This window comes from Lathamus discolor, chromosome 3 (genome assembly GCF_037157495.1).
Source record: "Lathamus discolor isolate bLatDis1 chromosome 3, bLatDis1.hap1, whole genome shotgun sequence".
Lineage (NCBI taxonomy): Eukaryota > Metazoa > Chordata > Aves > Psittaciformes > Psittacidae > Lathamus > Lathamus discolor.
The window spans coordinates 99,836,739-99,852,457 of NC_088886.1; the positions used below are offsets into that span (position 1 = coordinate 99,836,739).

A 15,719-nucleotide genomic window follows, 5' to 3' on the forward strand; every position below is an offset into this window, starting at 1 on the left:
TTTGGTTTGGGGAATGGGTTTGTTCTGGGGAAAGAGAAGCCTTCAATGGCTCAGGGTATCTCAGTGGGCTTAACAGTGCCCAAACCAGCAGCTGCAGCAATGCTGTCCTGGTACTAGTGCACACAAGCTGCAGTCTGAAGGGGGGAAGTCTGCAAAAGTATTCATTGCATTGTTGTAGCATCCTTCAACATTGAAACTTTAATTTCCAGCAGTCTGTAGTAGATCTTGCTAGTCAGTGACCCAGACCCAGAACTTTTTTCCTGAAATACTGGATCTTTCCAGATACGTTTTCATACTGCACAGTATATATTATATTTCATAGTAAATATCAATATATTTCATAGTAAACAGAACATCCTGGGAAAATAAATGGTTCGGATCAAATGTATATATTTCATTCTTCTTTTATAGTTTTTGCTATTTGATATGCTAAAAATGTATGAAACCAAAAGTTTCTTCTACGTAGACAGAGGGATCTTTCTGTTGTTAAAACTCTTGGGACAGAATATACTGCTCTCCAGAAACCCCCTCCTTCACCTTTCTTTTCTCAAAGAGAAAATGTATCAAAATCAGCCTGGATCCATGAGCTGTATTAGCTTTGACCAAAGCAGATTTTCTGAGAGAAACAAAAGTACTGTCAGAGTATTGCTGTGTTAAGTAGGTATCTGAGCGTGCATAGATACATACTAGCTAGGTTTTCAAACTCTAAGGGGATTAAGAGCTCAAATTCATTGAAATTCAGAAGTGAGACATTTTGCTTCCTTGGAGATGCAGGCCCTAGAGATTTAGATTCCCAGGGGATGCAACCAGGGGAACAGACAGCTATTAACTTGAAAACAAACTCTCTATCACTTTTGCTAGGAAAATAGTATGTAGAAAAAAAGCTTGTTGTTAGTTCTGGATTGAGGAGGCAGGTGAAAGGACATCTGGATGCTATTTATGCTTCCTTTTGGGCACCATGCAGGTGCATTTCTGTTATTTTTATCAGTGGTTTAATACTACCTTTGACAGTGGTGTCATGGTTAAATCTGTAACAGGGACTACATTTGTATCCATTTTCTATATGTGTATCCCCTCCCACACAGTTTTCAGCTTTAGATACCCATATCATGAATTTAAATGTACTAAAAATACATTTGTTTTTCTTGGTTGACTGCTGCAGGCTCCCCTGAGCTTTGCAGTCACACGTTGATTCGACACAGAGCCTTTGCAAACACTGCTCTACAAGAATAGTCATGCAGTCACACCTAAAGTCTGATCTTTCAGGAGATGGTTAGAAAAAGATCAAGATGACAAAGAGCCTTCCCTTAGTTTAACTTTCTTGCTTCTGGCGGATGGTGATTTAGTGCCTTACTGAGCCAGGGTTTGCATCCGTATTGCATTTGCTAGTCACCAATGAACCTAATTTTCAATAATTTGTCTAATCAAACAAATTGGAGCCTTTTTAGGCTTTTGCTCTGTGTACCATTCTCTGGCAAGTTCCACAATGGATGACGGAATTTGGCAATACTGTGTCCAAGAGTTCTACCTTTCTGGGAGCTTTCCGGCTGATTTGTTCTGCAGCCAGAGGTGTCTTCCCAGCAGCACTGTAGGTCCAGGGAAATCTGAAGGTGCAGAAATGCTCTGTCTGCAGCATGGGAGTATCACAGCACTGTGTCTGCAGCAAAGACTTCTCTCCTGTGGCCTCCTCCATCACTCATTGACCCTGCAGCTTCAGCAGCTGGTAAGGTAAGCTATAAATATGCAGCAGGCTCTAACTGGCAGCTCCCTCTGTAGGAAAAGTAACATAGAAACTACCCAGGCCATCCCTCCTCCCCTGTGCGTGTGAGGAAAGCTAGCCCAGGAGCTCTGCCCACCTCTACCAGGCAGGTGCTGAGAAGGGAGACTCTGTCTGCAGGGTTAGGTGTAGGAAACACTTGTCTCCCAAAATCTTAGCAGATAATGATAAAACACATGGATGAATGAGGGAGCAAAAAATCTCCACTGTTGCCCAGTCTGAAGCTGCTTCCTGGCTCTGCGCTTGCTTTCTGTGTCTCCAGCCTGTTCTGGAGCTAGCAGTGGTTTGCCTGTCCACAGCCTAGCTGGATGCTGCAGGACATGCAGCATCCCACCGAGTTACATGGGACCCATGAACTGATAATGGCCATGAGGTCCTGCTGTAGCAGGAATGCTCCCCCGCCCTGAGAAGGCCCCGAGGGGCTGACAGCACCATCAGGTTGTCCTGTAGCAAGCTCTGCAGCAGCAGCAACTCTGTGGGAGACCTGAGTGTACCACATGGGGTACCAGGGCTCTGCTTGCCAGCACCAGCTCCAAGGGACTCTGCCTGGAGGAAAGTGTAGCTTCTGTTACGTTTTGAAGTATTGCAGTGGAGAACTCTGTGATTAATTTCTTGGACATTTCTTTCAGGCAGGCTGTTAATTAAACCCCAGAAAACTCCATTAACACATCCTTACAGGGCAAGTGCTTTGCCTCACTCGGGTCAAGTTTAAACAGCTAAGCCACTATGTAAACATCTCCTTGACTGGAAGCTAAGTAGTACCACTGATGAGGTTCCTTTTAAGCAGCTGAAAGCTTTGTATGTGAACAACTTCCCAGGGTGACTGGTTTTTAACTCTATAATTATTGGATGATATATATTTTACGGTAGTGCAAGCACTTTTTATGTGCAGAAAATCAAAGCAAGCAATGAAAAAAAAGCTACTTTGTTAACTTGGCTGTTAAACACACTTTTTAGTATGTTGGTCAAAAATTACCTGCTGAATGTAAAAGACACTTTGAGAAATTCATGCGGTTTAAGAATTAAATGATCAGGCCAGCTCTTGAAAACAACATTTTGATTTCTGCATTTTTAGTATGCAATTTTGGGTACTTTTTGATATCATAAATGGCATTATTTCCTTCAAATGAGGAACAATCACATTTATTGTTTGTTGCTAATGTTGGATTTTCGTCCTTTGTAGTTTCTTAAGATTACCAAAGCTAAAATAACGAGAAACTCTTTTAGTTCTCAAAAATAGAGGTCTGGCTTAGAGAGTTAAAGACAGAGTTTAGAATGAAAATGTTTTTTTTACTTTATCTTCTCTCTGCCTCGTGTGCTTGGACAGCACAAATACAGTACTAAAAGCAGAACCTATGAGAGTTCACTGATTCCTCCAAATCTTGTCTCAGAAATGAGTCCCACAGCTCCCTGCAAAGTAATTGGTCTAATTAGGTAGTAGGAAGGAGCTTCTTTAAATTCCTCAGAAATTAAGACTTGTCATCCGCTTAACATCTTAGCATCTGTTACTGCCTCTTGCACATTTCTCCACTACATCAGTCTGAAGGACACTTTCCTGGACCTTTCAGAGAGAGAAACAAAACAAAAAGCCCATACCTTGAAACAGAGAAGAAATTGGCACTTTCTTCAGTGGGATGAAGCATGTAAGGCATTTCACACCCTCCTTATTTCTCAGTTTGGTGCACGTTTGTCTGGGTGAGTACAATAATCAATTTGTTAAATAAAAATGCAGGAGGATACAAGCATAACCTTAAATCCTGTATTAATCCTTACTGATGTGGTAATGTTGTCCTGAAATATTTTCCTTGGCAACTGATCCCTGTGCAAATGTTACCCTCTGTGTTTGTAATTCAGAGTTTCATTTCAAACGGGCTGTTCTGAAGCTCTAACAGGCAGTCAGTAGAATGACAACTAATTTGTTGTTTCTTTTTTTTTTTTGTTTTAACTTTGCTGTTGTCTGGCAGCAAGTAAGTAACTATTTAATTCTGGGTAATTGCTCTTGCCGTAGGCATAATTTTAAGGCACAATGTGGTTAGAATATACTGGGTAAGGTATTGAGGCACTGGGAAAGTTTCAGACTTACATGTGTAGAGTATGTGAGAGGTGTACAACAGTCACTGGAAGCTGAAAAGGTTAATTTTGCAATGGAGCTTTCTGTGACTGAGATGTTTTAAAGAGACCCTGCTACTTGGTTTGTTTCTATTGGTTTTGTTTTGGGTTTTTTTTCCATATACTCTTCCTCTATTTGCTGCTGTGTGAATAGTGGCACAGCGACAGGTAGATGTAATAGTATTTAAAATACCTGTACAGATATAGTTCCAAAAGTCTCTTGCGGCAACTATGTAAGTTACACACTCATAGTATTTCCCAAACAGCTCATGTTTACTGAAAGTCAGGTAACAAAGCCAAGTAACTGCCACCTACAAAATGCTTTTATTTGGCTTCTGTTTTGTTTTAATTGCAGTTCAGGCCAATTATGCCCCCTATTTCTTTGATAATGGAGCCAGAAGCACAAATGGGAACATGGCACTTCTCAGCCTTTCGGAGGACACACCTGTTGGTCAGTACCAAAATTACTATGTTTAAATTGTGACGCTGGACCTTCTTGCTCTTTTGATTAGCAACATATATTTTGTTGGAGGTTGTTGTTATACACTGCGGTCTTATGCGCTTTTCTCTCAAGCTTTTAATTGGCCCAAATTTAAAATGACGTGTTTGAATTGTGGCTGTAATTTAAAACACAAATTTTAGCTCCCCTCTTCTTGGTCCACCAATTTGTTCACAGCATCAGAGCACGGATATTTCTGGGATCAGAAAGAAATTAATGGGGGTGAGGGGCTTCTTACCAATCTGTAGATGCTTACGAGAAGAAAGCCTAGTTGTTAGTAATTTTATCAGCCTTGGTAAAAGCAAGCTGTACATTGAAAAGTAATAGAGGCATGATTTTCTTTGAACAGTTATCACATTTTTCATGTTTATGGTACAAATGTTATGGTAGAAAATGTTTCTACTCGGAGTGAAAATTGCTTTGTCCAAATAACTGATGTTTTCCAAAAAGGGTTTGTTTTATTGAAAATTCAAAAATTGATACATTTTTCAGCTTTCAGCATTTTGAGGCAGGTCTATTTATGTTTCTTTTAACCGTAGTTGCATTAAGAAAAATTCAGTAAGAACAAAAAGGCCATTTTAAAATCAATATTTTTCATGGAGAAAGAATAATTTCTGAACATTAAAGAAAAATTTATGCAAAATCTATTACAGTGATGAACACCACCTTTTCTTCAAACATTGTACTGAGGTTTGGTCTAGGATTTTCTCCTGTTTGTCTGTAGCTTTTACAGTCTAAATCAGGAGACTTCTTAGCTATTGCAGACTGAATACTATCTATTACCTGCCTCATGCACAGAGGAAGGAGATGGCTGCACAGAGGTTGCACCCAAACCCCTCCCAGGGCTTAGACAGTGGGGGGAGGCGAGGGTGAGAGAAGGATCCAGAGGGCACAGCCCCATCTGGAAGACCAACACTGCTGGCCTTGCCTCCCTAAACATGACCAGGGTCACTCATTGCTCTGGGAAGCAGCTACCTAGCATTTGCTCAAAGTCTCCATTCCTGGCCCAGTGGTGTCAGTGACATCCAAGATCCAAGCTGGGCATGCTAAAGGTTGAGGAGAGGGTGACTGGGAAGCAGTGACTTCTTCTTTGCCTGCTCAACCAGACAAGAGGAGAAGGTGCGACATAGCATAGAAGTGACGCATGTAGCCAAAGAACTTAAAAGGAGCTTGCTTATGATGCAGAAGGGATTTGCTAAAAGCTTGGTCAAGCTTAAGGTGGAAACCTCAGCTGAAGGCCAACAGTAATGTAGTGGCACTTGCAAAAGCCAGAAGCAGATCAAGGAGCTGCAGTTTTTGCTATACTTCCATCTGGATTCATGCAGAAACCACACTTGCTCAGCCTTGGTGATCCAGACAGCTCTGCTGATTGCTGGAGTAAGATTAGCCAGTAGAATCACTCATCTACTGCTGTACATAAGGCTTGTAATGCCAGATAGCCGCAGAATGGGACCCCGACTCAGTTTGTTTGGGGTGGTGTTTGCCAACTCCACCACTCAAACCGCATGCAGGACAAGTTGCTTGCTATCAAGCTCTCATCCCCTGATGTGGTGCCAGACTGCAGACATTTACAGAGCATCAGCCTCTCCCTGCCACCGCTGGGAGCCTCCAGCCACCTGCGTGAGGTTGGGGAGCTAAAGATGGCACAGAGCTGCAACACAGTCAGAAATGTCCTTCCTATCAAGAGCACAGCACCACATGTACTCTCGGATGACAGCCCTCCCTGCAGCAGCAAAGTGCAGTAATTTGCCAGCACTGAGACACAGTGCATCTGATGTGGGGCTCCAGGTAGGGGAAAAAGGAGAGCATGCACGCTTCAACAGAAAAACAGGAGTGTGAGGGATCAGAGCCCGGGTTACTGTTCTTCTAACTAGCCCAAGGAAGGATTATGATAAATACATGGTGGCTTTTGCATGTGCTTTTGTAACATTAGCAGCCAGATTAGGTACGTAGGGGTCCCTGAAGAGTTTATAATTTGGTTGCAGCAGGGAAAAAGCTCAAGCTGCTCTGTCTTCTGTGCTGCTGTGCCTCATGCCTGCTGGCTTCATCCAGAGCGTGTTTACATTGCCTGTCTTTAAATTCTAATTTGCTATATAAATGTGCTTTAAGAGATGAGAGAAGAAGCTTCCGAGTTAAAGTTCCAAAGGTGCTACCAAAAGCATTTCTCTGAGGTGAAAGCTTAGGAAGTGTTGAGCTTAGGCTTTTCCAAAGGGCCTAGAGAAACTCTTGGGAAACGGAGATAAGACCTTACTTTTAAGAACTGCAAATGTGGTAGCTTTGCCATGCAGCTGCCAGTGCTTCTTTGGGTTAATTCCCGGAACACGTTGACTAAAAGCTGTAAGTATTGCAGGGTCCTCTCTCGTGAAAGCACTTTGGGAAATTCCACCGGAATATGGCTGCTTGAGGTTTGCTCAATGAGAATTGCTGTGGCTACCCCTCACCCATGTTAGCACACTCACCCCTTGAAGATGCTTTGGCAGGGATTCTTCAAGGGGAGGGCACAAACACTTCAGTGCTGCAGTGCTGGGTGTCCATTCAGCTTTATGCAGGGTGAAAGGACCAGTGTTTACATCAGACCACAGTCAGAGCTTCGTGCTTGTGAGGGCTCACGCACTGCCTGTGCTAAATGTCTACCAGGCTCACCCTAGGCCCCAGTGATGGGTCTCTCACCACAGAGGAGGCTGCTACTCTTCATCACTCTGCACTGATCTTCTCCAGAAGGAGGAGGAGATATCTGGTCTCCCGTATCCATGTGCAGTCTGAAGCATCCACACTCCAGCAGTCACCTTTCAGTCTGAGGAAGATGATCAGTGGCAAAACAGGGGGATTAAAACTTCCATATGTTTGATTCTGGATGGCTTCACTCAGGTTTAGGTGCTGCAAATTAGTCAGGTTGCCATTAGGTCTTCACTGTGTGTACATAAAATATGGAGTCGTAGGCAGGATGCTTTCCTTGGCAGCAGCAATGCCACAGACAGCAGCTTTAATAAACCTCCAGGAATTTTACAATCTTTGGCCTTGCTGAGATTACAAGCAGTTGGCAAAATGGTGTGTGCTAGTTATATTCCCAGGCATCTTTAGGCAAGGGACATGGAGCATTTTGAGCACTGAAAGGAGATGATGGATTCTCTTTGTGACTATAGAAAGAGAAATTGCAGTGCTGAGGCTGCATGAATGCATCAAATTCAAGAAAATCATATTATCCTGCTTATATCATTCTTAACTTGACCTTCTTTTCCCTTATGAAATTTACTTACTTACAGATAGTTGTAATCTACCAAGTTACATACACTGTGACAGAAGCTATCATAAAAAGAGCAAATACTATTTCTGTATGAAAGCTTTAAAGTGTCTGCAGATTCCCAGATCCCATTTATTGCTGCAGAGCATGAGACCCCCTGAGGTAAGAAAGGCCAGAACAGCAGTCTTTTCCTGTGCCAAATTTAAGAAGAATGGGAAAAGTTGCGAACTGAAGTAGCAGTTGCAGTTTGTGTGGCTGTTTTTCAGGGTAGGTGGGCGATTAGCACTTTGCAGAGTTACCTGTGTACATACAAAAAGGACATGCGCTTGTCCTAATCAAGGTCTTAAGGCATGTGTGGGATGCTATTTCAGGTTGTTTCTTTCATCTTACCTCATTAATCCCTGTAAGCCTTCATAGTGAGGACAGAGTGGGACTGAGAAGAGCTGCAAAGCCAAGGGATTGAAGCATACTGAGAAGGCCTAAATTCATTACTCTCCCAAAGCCCAGCCATCATCGATGCCCCGGAGATCTTTGCAATCTCATCCTTGTGGTTTTCCTTTCTTTTTTCCCCATGTGCCCTAGTGTGCACTCCCCACCATGAAAAGCCACTTTGCAGTGGTAGCTCTTTGATCAAAGCTACAGCTGCCAGCTACCTACTACTGCCTGACCATTTCAAGTGCCTTCACCCTTCAAGCCTCACCTGCTGTTCCTACACACTCCTGGTCTCATTTCTTCCCACTATTCTTATCTGGCTGTGGAGAGCCCCCTTGTCCCCTCTGGTACCCATCGTTTCTATCACCCTGATCCAGATGATTCTCCCCATACTGGAGAGAATCCCTGCTAAAGTGTTTCCTAGTCCTTCCTCCAGCTCTCAGCAATCCCGCCCTGGCACTCTGCCATCTCTTTGTACGTGGTTCTGTATTTCATCCTTCACAGACGTAACAGCTGAACCTGTAAGGCTTATTTTCTACCCACCATTTCCAGCCCTCCTTTCACCAAGAGAATCTGGGTGAAAGAACTGACACACATTTTTTTTTTATCCTCAAAAATGATAATTCCTTTCTGACTAGAAAGGACACAGACCTGGACTATTTATCCCAGGCTGTGCCTTGAAACCTAGAGACCCACCAACACATCACATTCAGGTGGTGCCCGAAAGGCTGTAATTTTGAAGGTGCAAAAATATTCAGCTTTTTGCAGAAACTGAAGTCTTCCTCCTAGGAAAACTAGAAGCTTCCAGAATAAAACTGTAAACCACAGCCTGCCTTCTGCACCACTGCGGCAGAGCTGACACTGCACAAAATAGAGCCGTGCTGCAAAGCAGAGCACTACACAGACATGCACAGATGACTCAGGTGTTACAGCAGTCACCTTTGTATTTATTCTTCTAACAGAAACTGCAGATACATCTGAAAATTGCCCCCAGACAGTTTGTTCCCACTTGGTTGCTGTGGGTGCCATGGGGACACGTTGCTGTTGTGGTGGTTTGGGTCTCATGCTGAGCACTTGGTGCCATACTCTCCTGCAGCTGCAGGGCCTGCTTTGCAGCAGGCCCAAAAGCCATGGCTTTTGGGGCGCTGAACCTGGCTGTGTCTCGGCTTTGCAGGCAGCACAGTGTGCAGGGCTGCAGGGAGGGAGCAGGACTCACCTGGCTGTGTGCAGGAAGCAGCGGTAGCTGGTAATGAATGGGAAAGGAGACATTCTTGGTGTGTAGTCCACATCCTCCAAGAGCCCGAGCTCCCTTTTTCCTGGGGTGTACTTGTAGTGTAAACCAGCTGTATGTAGGTTTTGTGTTAGCTGTCCATCACCTTTCCTGGTGGGGAAATGGGTCTTTGGCTGAGACAGGTGCAGAACAGGCATAGAAACCTGGGCAAGATGGTATTTGCTGTGGCACTGGCAACAGAGGTGCCCTGTCCTGGAAGCACGGCCACGGATGTCCCTCTCAGCATCTTGTTAACAGATGCAGCTGTAGTGACAAAGGACAATGGGAAACTTAGCATGAGTCCAAAATGTGCTTGGCTTGTTTGGCTTGGCAAGGAGGGGATTTGATTACTGAGATGAGCAGAGATGAGAGTGTGTCTTCCGTGAGAGGACAAAACCAGCCCCCAGAGAAAAATGGAGCAAAACCAGCCTGGCTGTGAATAAATTTAAGTCAGAAATGAAGTAAAATGGAGCAATGGCATCATGGAACAGTCATTCATCTTCAGTGGCAGGAGCAAAGAGCAAATGATTTTAAAGATGGGATAGGAAAACAGAGTGAAAGCCTGGAATGGCTCCTGGGAAGCAGCTGTAGCAGGGAGCAGCATGCAGCAACCCGGGACTTTTCTATCCTAGACTGCTGTGTCATCCCTTAGGTACTCAGAGCATCCAGCTCTTCTGACCAGGGCCCTTACACAGCATTTGCTAACTCCTTGGGTAAAGATTCTTCAATTCCCTTATCTTTCTGACAGGGAGAAGCTGTTTACTTGGTCCTCACTGATAAGATTTTAGCTGTTTTTCTCATTTATTTTCTTTTCGGCAAGTGGAGACAGCACACTGAGAGGAGGTTTTTAATTGGCATTAACACTGTTCTGAGAAGTGTTCTCAGGGGTGTTAATGATACAGAGAGTACTGTGCAATTCAGAGAAAAAAAAAGAATTATAATGAGCTAGAGAAAGAAATTTTGATCCACAATCCAATTTAAAGTGCACACAAGTGTTCTGTGTTATGAAAAATGAAGAAGTATCAGTTTAGCTAGGAAGCAGACGGTCCAGTGTAAATGGATCAATGACACCCTTCATTACTTCCTCAGAAACCTCAGTAATCTGAGTCTGTACCGATATCAATGTTTCTTCTCACATTCAGCAGCAAGAAAATTCCTGTTTTCCTTATAAGAAAATTCCTAGAAAATGTGGGAGAGAAAATTGTGAGATTGGAAGAAGAAGCCCAGGTTCAAACATATTCACCTAAACTTTCATAGTCTCATCTTCTTTAGCACATGTTCTGTTCATACTACCAGGGTGGGTGGTTCAGAGCAGCCCCAGTCACAGCACTAGAGCTTATGCCTGCTTGTTGCCTGCAGGCTCCAATAGACTCCAGATGTAGGTGGTGATGACCACCCTGTTTCTCCACTGCACATGAGCTAGAAACAGGCAGAACAGCCAGAGGTATATATAAAGTGGAAGGGACAGGAGAAGTGAAGAAAAAAGGACAGAAAAACACCTAGTAATAAAAACTTCTAATGGCCAAAAAAAAGGCTGAAGAAAAGCACTGTATTGATAATGATGCCAGTGAAGTGCTAGCAGTTGACACCTGAATTCTCCATTTGGCCCCAGTTGTGATATTAAGACAAAGCTTTTGAAAAACAACAATAAATGCAGTCAGTGCTGGTGCTGCAGAACCTTCAACAGGCTTGAAATTGCTGTCTGTTATGTAGACAGCTGTATCAGGATAAGCAGGTGTCCTTTCGGGACACTATATTAGCCTAGCTTATTCCTCTCCTTGCATTTCTTTGTACTTACACAGTTCAGTTCCAGTGAGAGAAGTGTCTCATCATACCACACATTGTCCTTCCCTAATAATCTTGGCAGATCTCAGTTACAGATAAGTTGTTATTTTCTACTCTGTTTTGTGGGAAAGATTCCAAGAAAAATGTGGAAAGTGTTTTGGAACCTGTTTTGCAAATCTTGAGTATTTGTTGGATGGCTGAGCCAGCTTATAACAGGGTCTGTGGTTTGAGCTCCTGTGAGCCCACTGGATTTTGCTATGTGAACATTTTTCTGTACAAAGTCACCCAAATATTGCCCTGGTAATTATCGTAAGACAGGTCACTCATAAGTGAGCACAGATCCCACATGGCTTGGCATAATCTGTTGTTATGCAAAGGTGACAGACATGTTTTCTAAATATCACCTCTGAAGCCTGGATGTTGCACGTCTGTTAAGCCCACTGATCTGCTTGCTTCACATGTTGCCTGCCCAGGAATAAGGAAATGAGGAATGAAAGGTTACACTGCAAAACTGAGGCAACATTAAAAAAGCTGACCTGTTAGTGCTGTGGGCAGGACCTTAACCAAAGCTTAACAGAAGCTTATGGACCAGGTCAGTGAAAAACTCCACTGCTTCTGCAGAGAGGGCATGAGAAAAAGGTTATGACTTATGAGTACAAAATTAAACTCAGGGCCAGAGTAGACCTGAGTCAAAATGGGAGCCCTCTGTGTTTCTTTAACAGTGTTCTTCCTTCACTTTTTGCTGTCTTTCTTAGCAGGGATCCTTCCGTCATATCTTTGAGTCCCATGCACAAGCAAAACTCACTACTAACCACTGAGTCACTTCGCTACAGTATTTCCACTGCAGCGAACTTAAATGTAAAGCAGAGTTCCTGTTTCAAACCTCTGCAACTTGAATATCTGGGGTAGAATACACAAGGCACAGTGGATTGGAAGGAAACAATGACATTGGTTTATATTTCAGGCTTATTTAACTGATATTTGTAAGGCGCTTGAAGTTTTATTTGGATGGAGATATTCATTCGCAGTAAAATGACAGGCATGTAAGTTTAAAAAATATAATACTGATAAACCCTTCCTGTGTTTTGATACCGTGGGTGTTATAACTCCCCCAGGAAGCAGCACTTGTGATAAACAAAGTCAGTTTGCTGGAAAAACTGGCACCAACTTCTCAAACGTCAAAAAATAGCAACAGCAATCTCTCTTTCCTCAGCCTGTGAAAGAAATACATTGATGAGTTTGGAGAATTTATGCATTGGCATGAGCACGAGTGGGTGTGTCAAGCAGAGAATTTAATGAGAGGGAGCTAATGAGGGGGAGTGAAGCAGGAAAGAAGTCTCTTGCCTTAATGAGTTCTGAAAGTGGAAAAGTCTGCAAATGTCCTTGCATCTCCTGGGCTTCAGAGCCCAGGTCCACTCCTGTGGGAGTTCTGCTTTCCATTGCCAGATCCTTCGCCTGCTACTTCATGATTTCATTGTTTCCATAGAAAATGGGAATGTGAGGGAGGGCCTCTGGTACCGCTGAGATTGTTGCCCAGTCCTATAACAGCACCACTTCTGACTCACCTGGGCTGAGAGTTAGTCAAGAGCTTGTCATCTATGCAAACAATGATGTGAATTGTGTTGATCTAGGCACAGAAAGGCCCTGAAGTGAGAGCAACCAGCGCAGATAAACTTGGTTTAACCAGTAGTTTAAAAGCTGGCAATCAGGACTATTGAACTGTCTTCTTATCTATATATCCTGTCATATATATCATATATATATATCCATATATATGAGTAAGTGGGTTTGCTTCAGAAAAGCTTTGCCTGCTGCAGTGTAGCTAAGTTCCTGCAGACCTAAGAAATACTGAGTGAAGTAGCCACAGCGAAACACTGTTAAATGCAAATTTTTCAGGTACCCATGTGTACACTCTTAATGGAACTGATCCAGAAGGAGATCCCGTGTCCTACAGCCTGGCCTATGAAGCTGGATCAAGACGCTATTTTTCTGTTGACAAGAACCTTGGAAATGTTACACTGATTGAGGAGCTTGACAGAGAGGTAGAGTGAAATGGCACCACTCCCTGTGTTCATGGAATGTCCTCCGTCTGCAGCAAATGTCCTTGATCTGCAGCTCTGAAGGACAACGCCAACTTATTTTTCCCCAAAACGTGTAATATGCTTTGTAGTTCTGAGACATTATGCTTCACTCATTAAGGGTTTTTTTCAGTTGACTTGTGCCACCGACACTGCTATCATTTTTTTCAGCAGCTGTCTGTCCAGCTTTTTCTAATAGGAAGTTTACTCTTTATTCCCATCTTCTCCCAGCTGCACTCCATCAAGCACTTAGGGGTGGTTAGAGTCGTCTCATCCTCAGACAGGGACTCTCCTGTCATGAGGAGGAAGTAGAGATTTGTAGTGTTCTGGGATACTTCTCTAGTTATACCATAGCCCTTCAGCCCATGTAACCATGTAGGGTAAAGATGTTCTCAGCAACAGTGGCCTAAAGGCAGCCTTTTTTGGGGGATAAAGACGCTGAACCCTTCACTTTTCCTTCACAAGGAAGGGTACACAGTTCTTGTTATACCCTTCAAAATACTGTGTACTGAAACAAAATAATTTTGAGCCAATTGTACCTTTTTATGCAGTATTTCTTGAAAAAGATGATTTTCCCTAGCACTTTATAGGACAACAGGGATTCCCAGACCAACCAGTTCCTGACAGTAGCGACAAAAAGTCCAGGGAACCCCACAGCTGAAGCCTTTGAGGGGTCTTCCTAGCCTCTGCTGTGATTGCTCTGTGGTACTAATTGTTACTTTCACCTGCCTGCTGTGACACATTTAAATCTGCAGTCCCTTTTTTAATCAGGGCAAACACTATCTCTCTAACAAAGGAATTTTCTTGGATTACAGAAGGAAGATGAGATTGAAGTTATTGTCAGTATTTCAGATGGCCTGAGTACAGTGAGTATTTAATTATACTGCAGCTTGTAAAATTGTCTGCCTCCATATGCCTCCTCCTATTAAATTGCCTTACAGGGACTATCTCATTTTATCAGAAAACATAATCTCATTAGAGTCTTACCTTCTCTTTCAAGAGCCACTGAACTCCCAATAACTAAAGCCTCACTCCAGCTTCTTGCTCAGATATTTGAGGGTAATTACAATGTAGTGTGAACTGAAAGACTGACTTACTTAGTGTCTTGCAGAATTACAGCAGTTTCCTCTGAAGTTTCACTCTCAGATCAGTAGTATTCGTACCTAAGAAAGATCTTACAGGCTCTTTGGAGAAATGCATGTCGTTATAGGAACTAGCATTGGGCACACAAGAACTGACTGTCTCTCCATCTCCGCAATGTTTCTCTAGCATGACATTAAGAAGATTTGCTTAGACAAAGGTGTGTGGGGGTTTCTTGTCTGCTGCTGAATAAAGCTTTGATCACAGCATTTTCAGTCTATGGACAGATGCTGTCGTAGCCAGGGTATCAGACCTGGGCTTCATCACTAGATGTGCCACAAAAGTAGGACACTTTTACTATAGGTAAGACTGGATAACTCTAGAGCCCTTCCTCGTCTCACACAAAGTAACTGAGATTACTGCAACAAATTTTTGGGATGTGCCAGTGTCCTACAGCCACAACTGCCCTGGCAACCTCTGTAATTAGGAAATAGTGGGATCAAATAGTGGGAAACCAAATGGGATTTGCTGTGTCTTCTTTTGTGTACTCAGTTTTGGTAGTGTAGCGCAAAGATATTCTATTACAACATAATTTTTCATTGACTTTGACTTAGGCATATGAACAGATACATGTTGAAAATCAGCTTGAGTCCTAATATGCTCTTCATATTCTACTCCAGGTATCTGAAAAAGTCAGGATCCTTGTAATGGATGCTAATGATGAGAGCCCAGAGTTCATCAATACACCTTACATAGTCCAGGTCCCAGAGGTTGGTGAAGTTACTTTGCATACTGGAAGTATTTATCAATATGATGTAAAGAGGAGCTGGCATTTTTTCAGTAAAATGACAGGGTGTGCAGGACTAACTTGCATTCTCTTGGTATAGGGTTTGGGTAGATATGTAATATTCACTTCAAACTTAGGGAATAAGTCTGTATGTACTTAAAGTGTGCTATTCTGGGGGCAAGCACCAAGATGTGAGTTGCTGGGAGCTTTTAGACTTGACTTCAGAGGGAACAAGATGTGACCTGTCTTAGCTAAAAATTTTGTCTTTTTTATTCCCAAAAGTGTTTCTTCCTTCTTGTTCTTCTCCAGGTTCCTCCATTTTTAGTCTCTCGCCTCTTTTCCTTCTGCATTTTGGTTCCCTCAGTGCATTTATATTCTTTCTACCATCACTCTCGTTTTCTGCTTCCTTGCATGTTCATTTTTCACTTCTTCTAACTTACCCTGTTTTCCACTTTCGTGTAACTCTAATAACTCTTTCTGGTCACAGAACACTCCCTCTGGCAGCAGTATTTTTAAGACTGAGGCAGTGGACAAAGACACAGGCTCTGGAGGAAGTATCACCTACTTCTTGCAGGTAAGGTACTACCTGTACCTTCAAAAATCACCTCTTATTTACTGAGATCTCAGAAATCAGGTTAAAAAAAAAAAAAATTTGGGGGAT

The 15,719-nt window shown here is 42.9% G+C and overlaps 1 protein-coding gene across 1 annotated transcript in view; it reads left to right on the forward strand.

The window, feature by feature from the left end:
• Window positions 1-5,890: 5,890 nt before the first annotated feature.
• CDHR1 (cadherin related family member 1) overlaps window positions 5,891-15,719 on the forward strand; it is a 40,860-nt gene continuing 31,031 nt past the window's right edge. Inside the window, exons 1-5 of the mRNA XM_065670636.1 lie at window positions 5,891-6,005; window positions 13,010-13,155; window positions 14,007-14,057; window positions 14,952-15,041; window positions 15,546-15,632. Coding sequence (XP_065526708.1) covers window positions 5,891-6,005; window positions 13,010-13,155; window positions 14,007-14,057; window positions 14,952-15,041; window positions 15,546-15,632 — 489 coding nt within the window. The remainder of the gene's footprint in view (window positions 6,006-13,009; window positions 13,156-14,006; window positions 14,058-14,951; window positions 15,042-15,545; window positions 15,633-15,719) is intronic.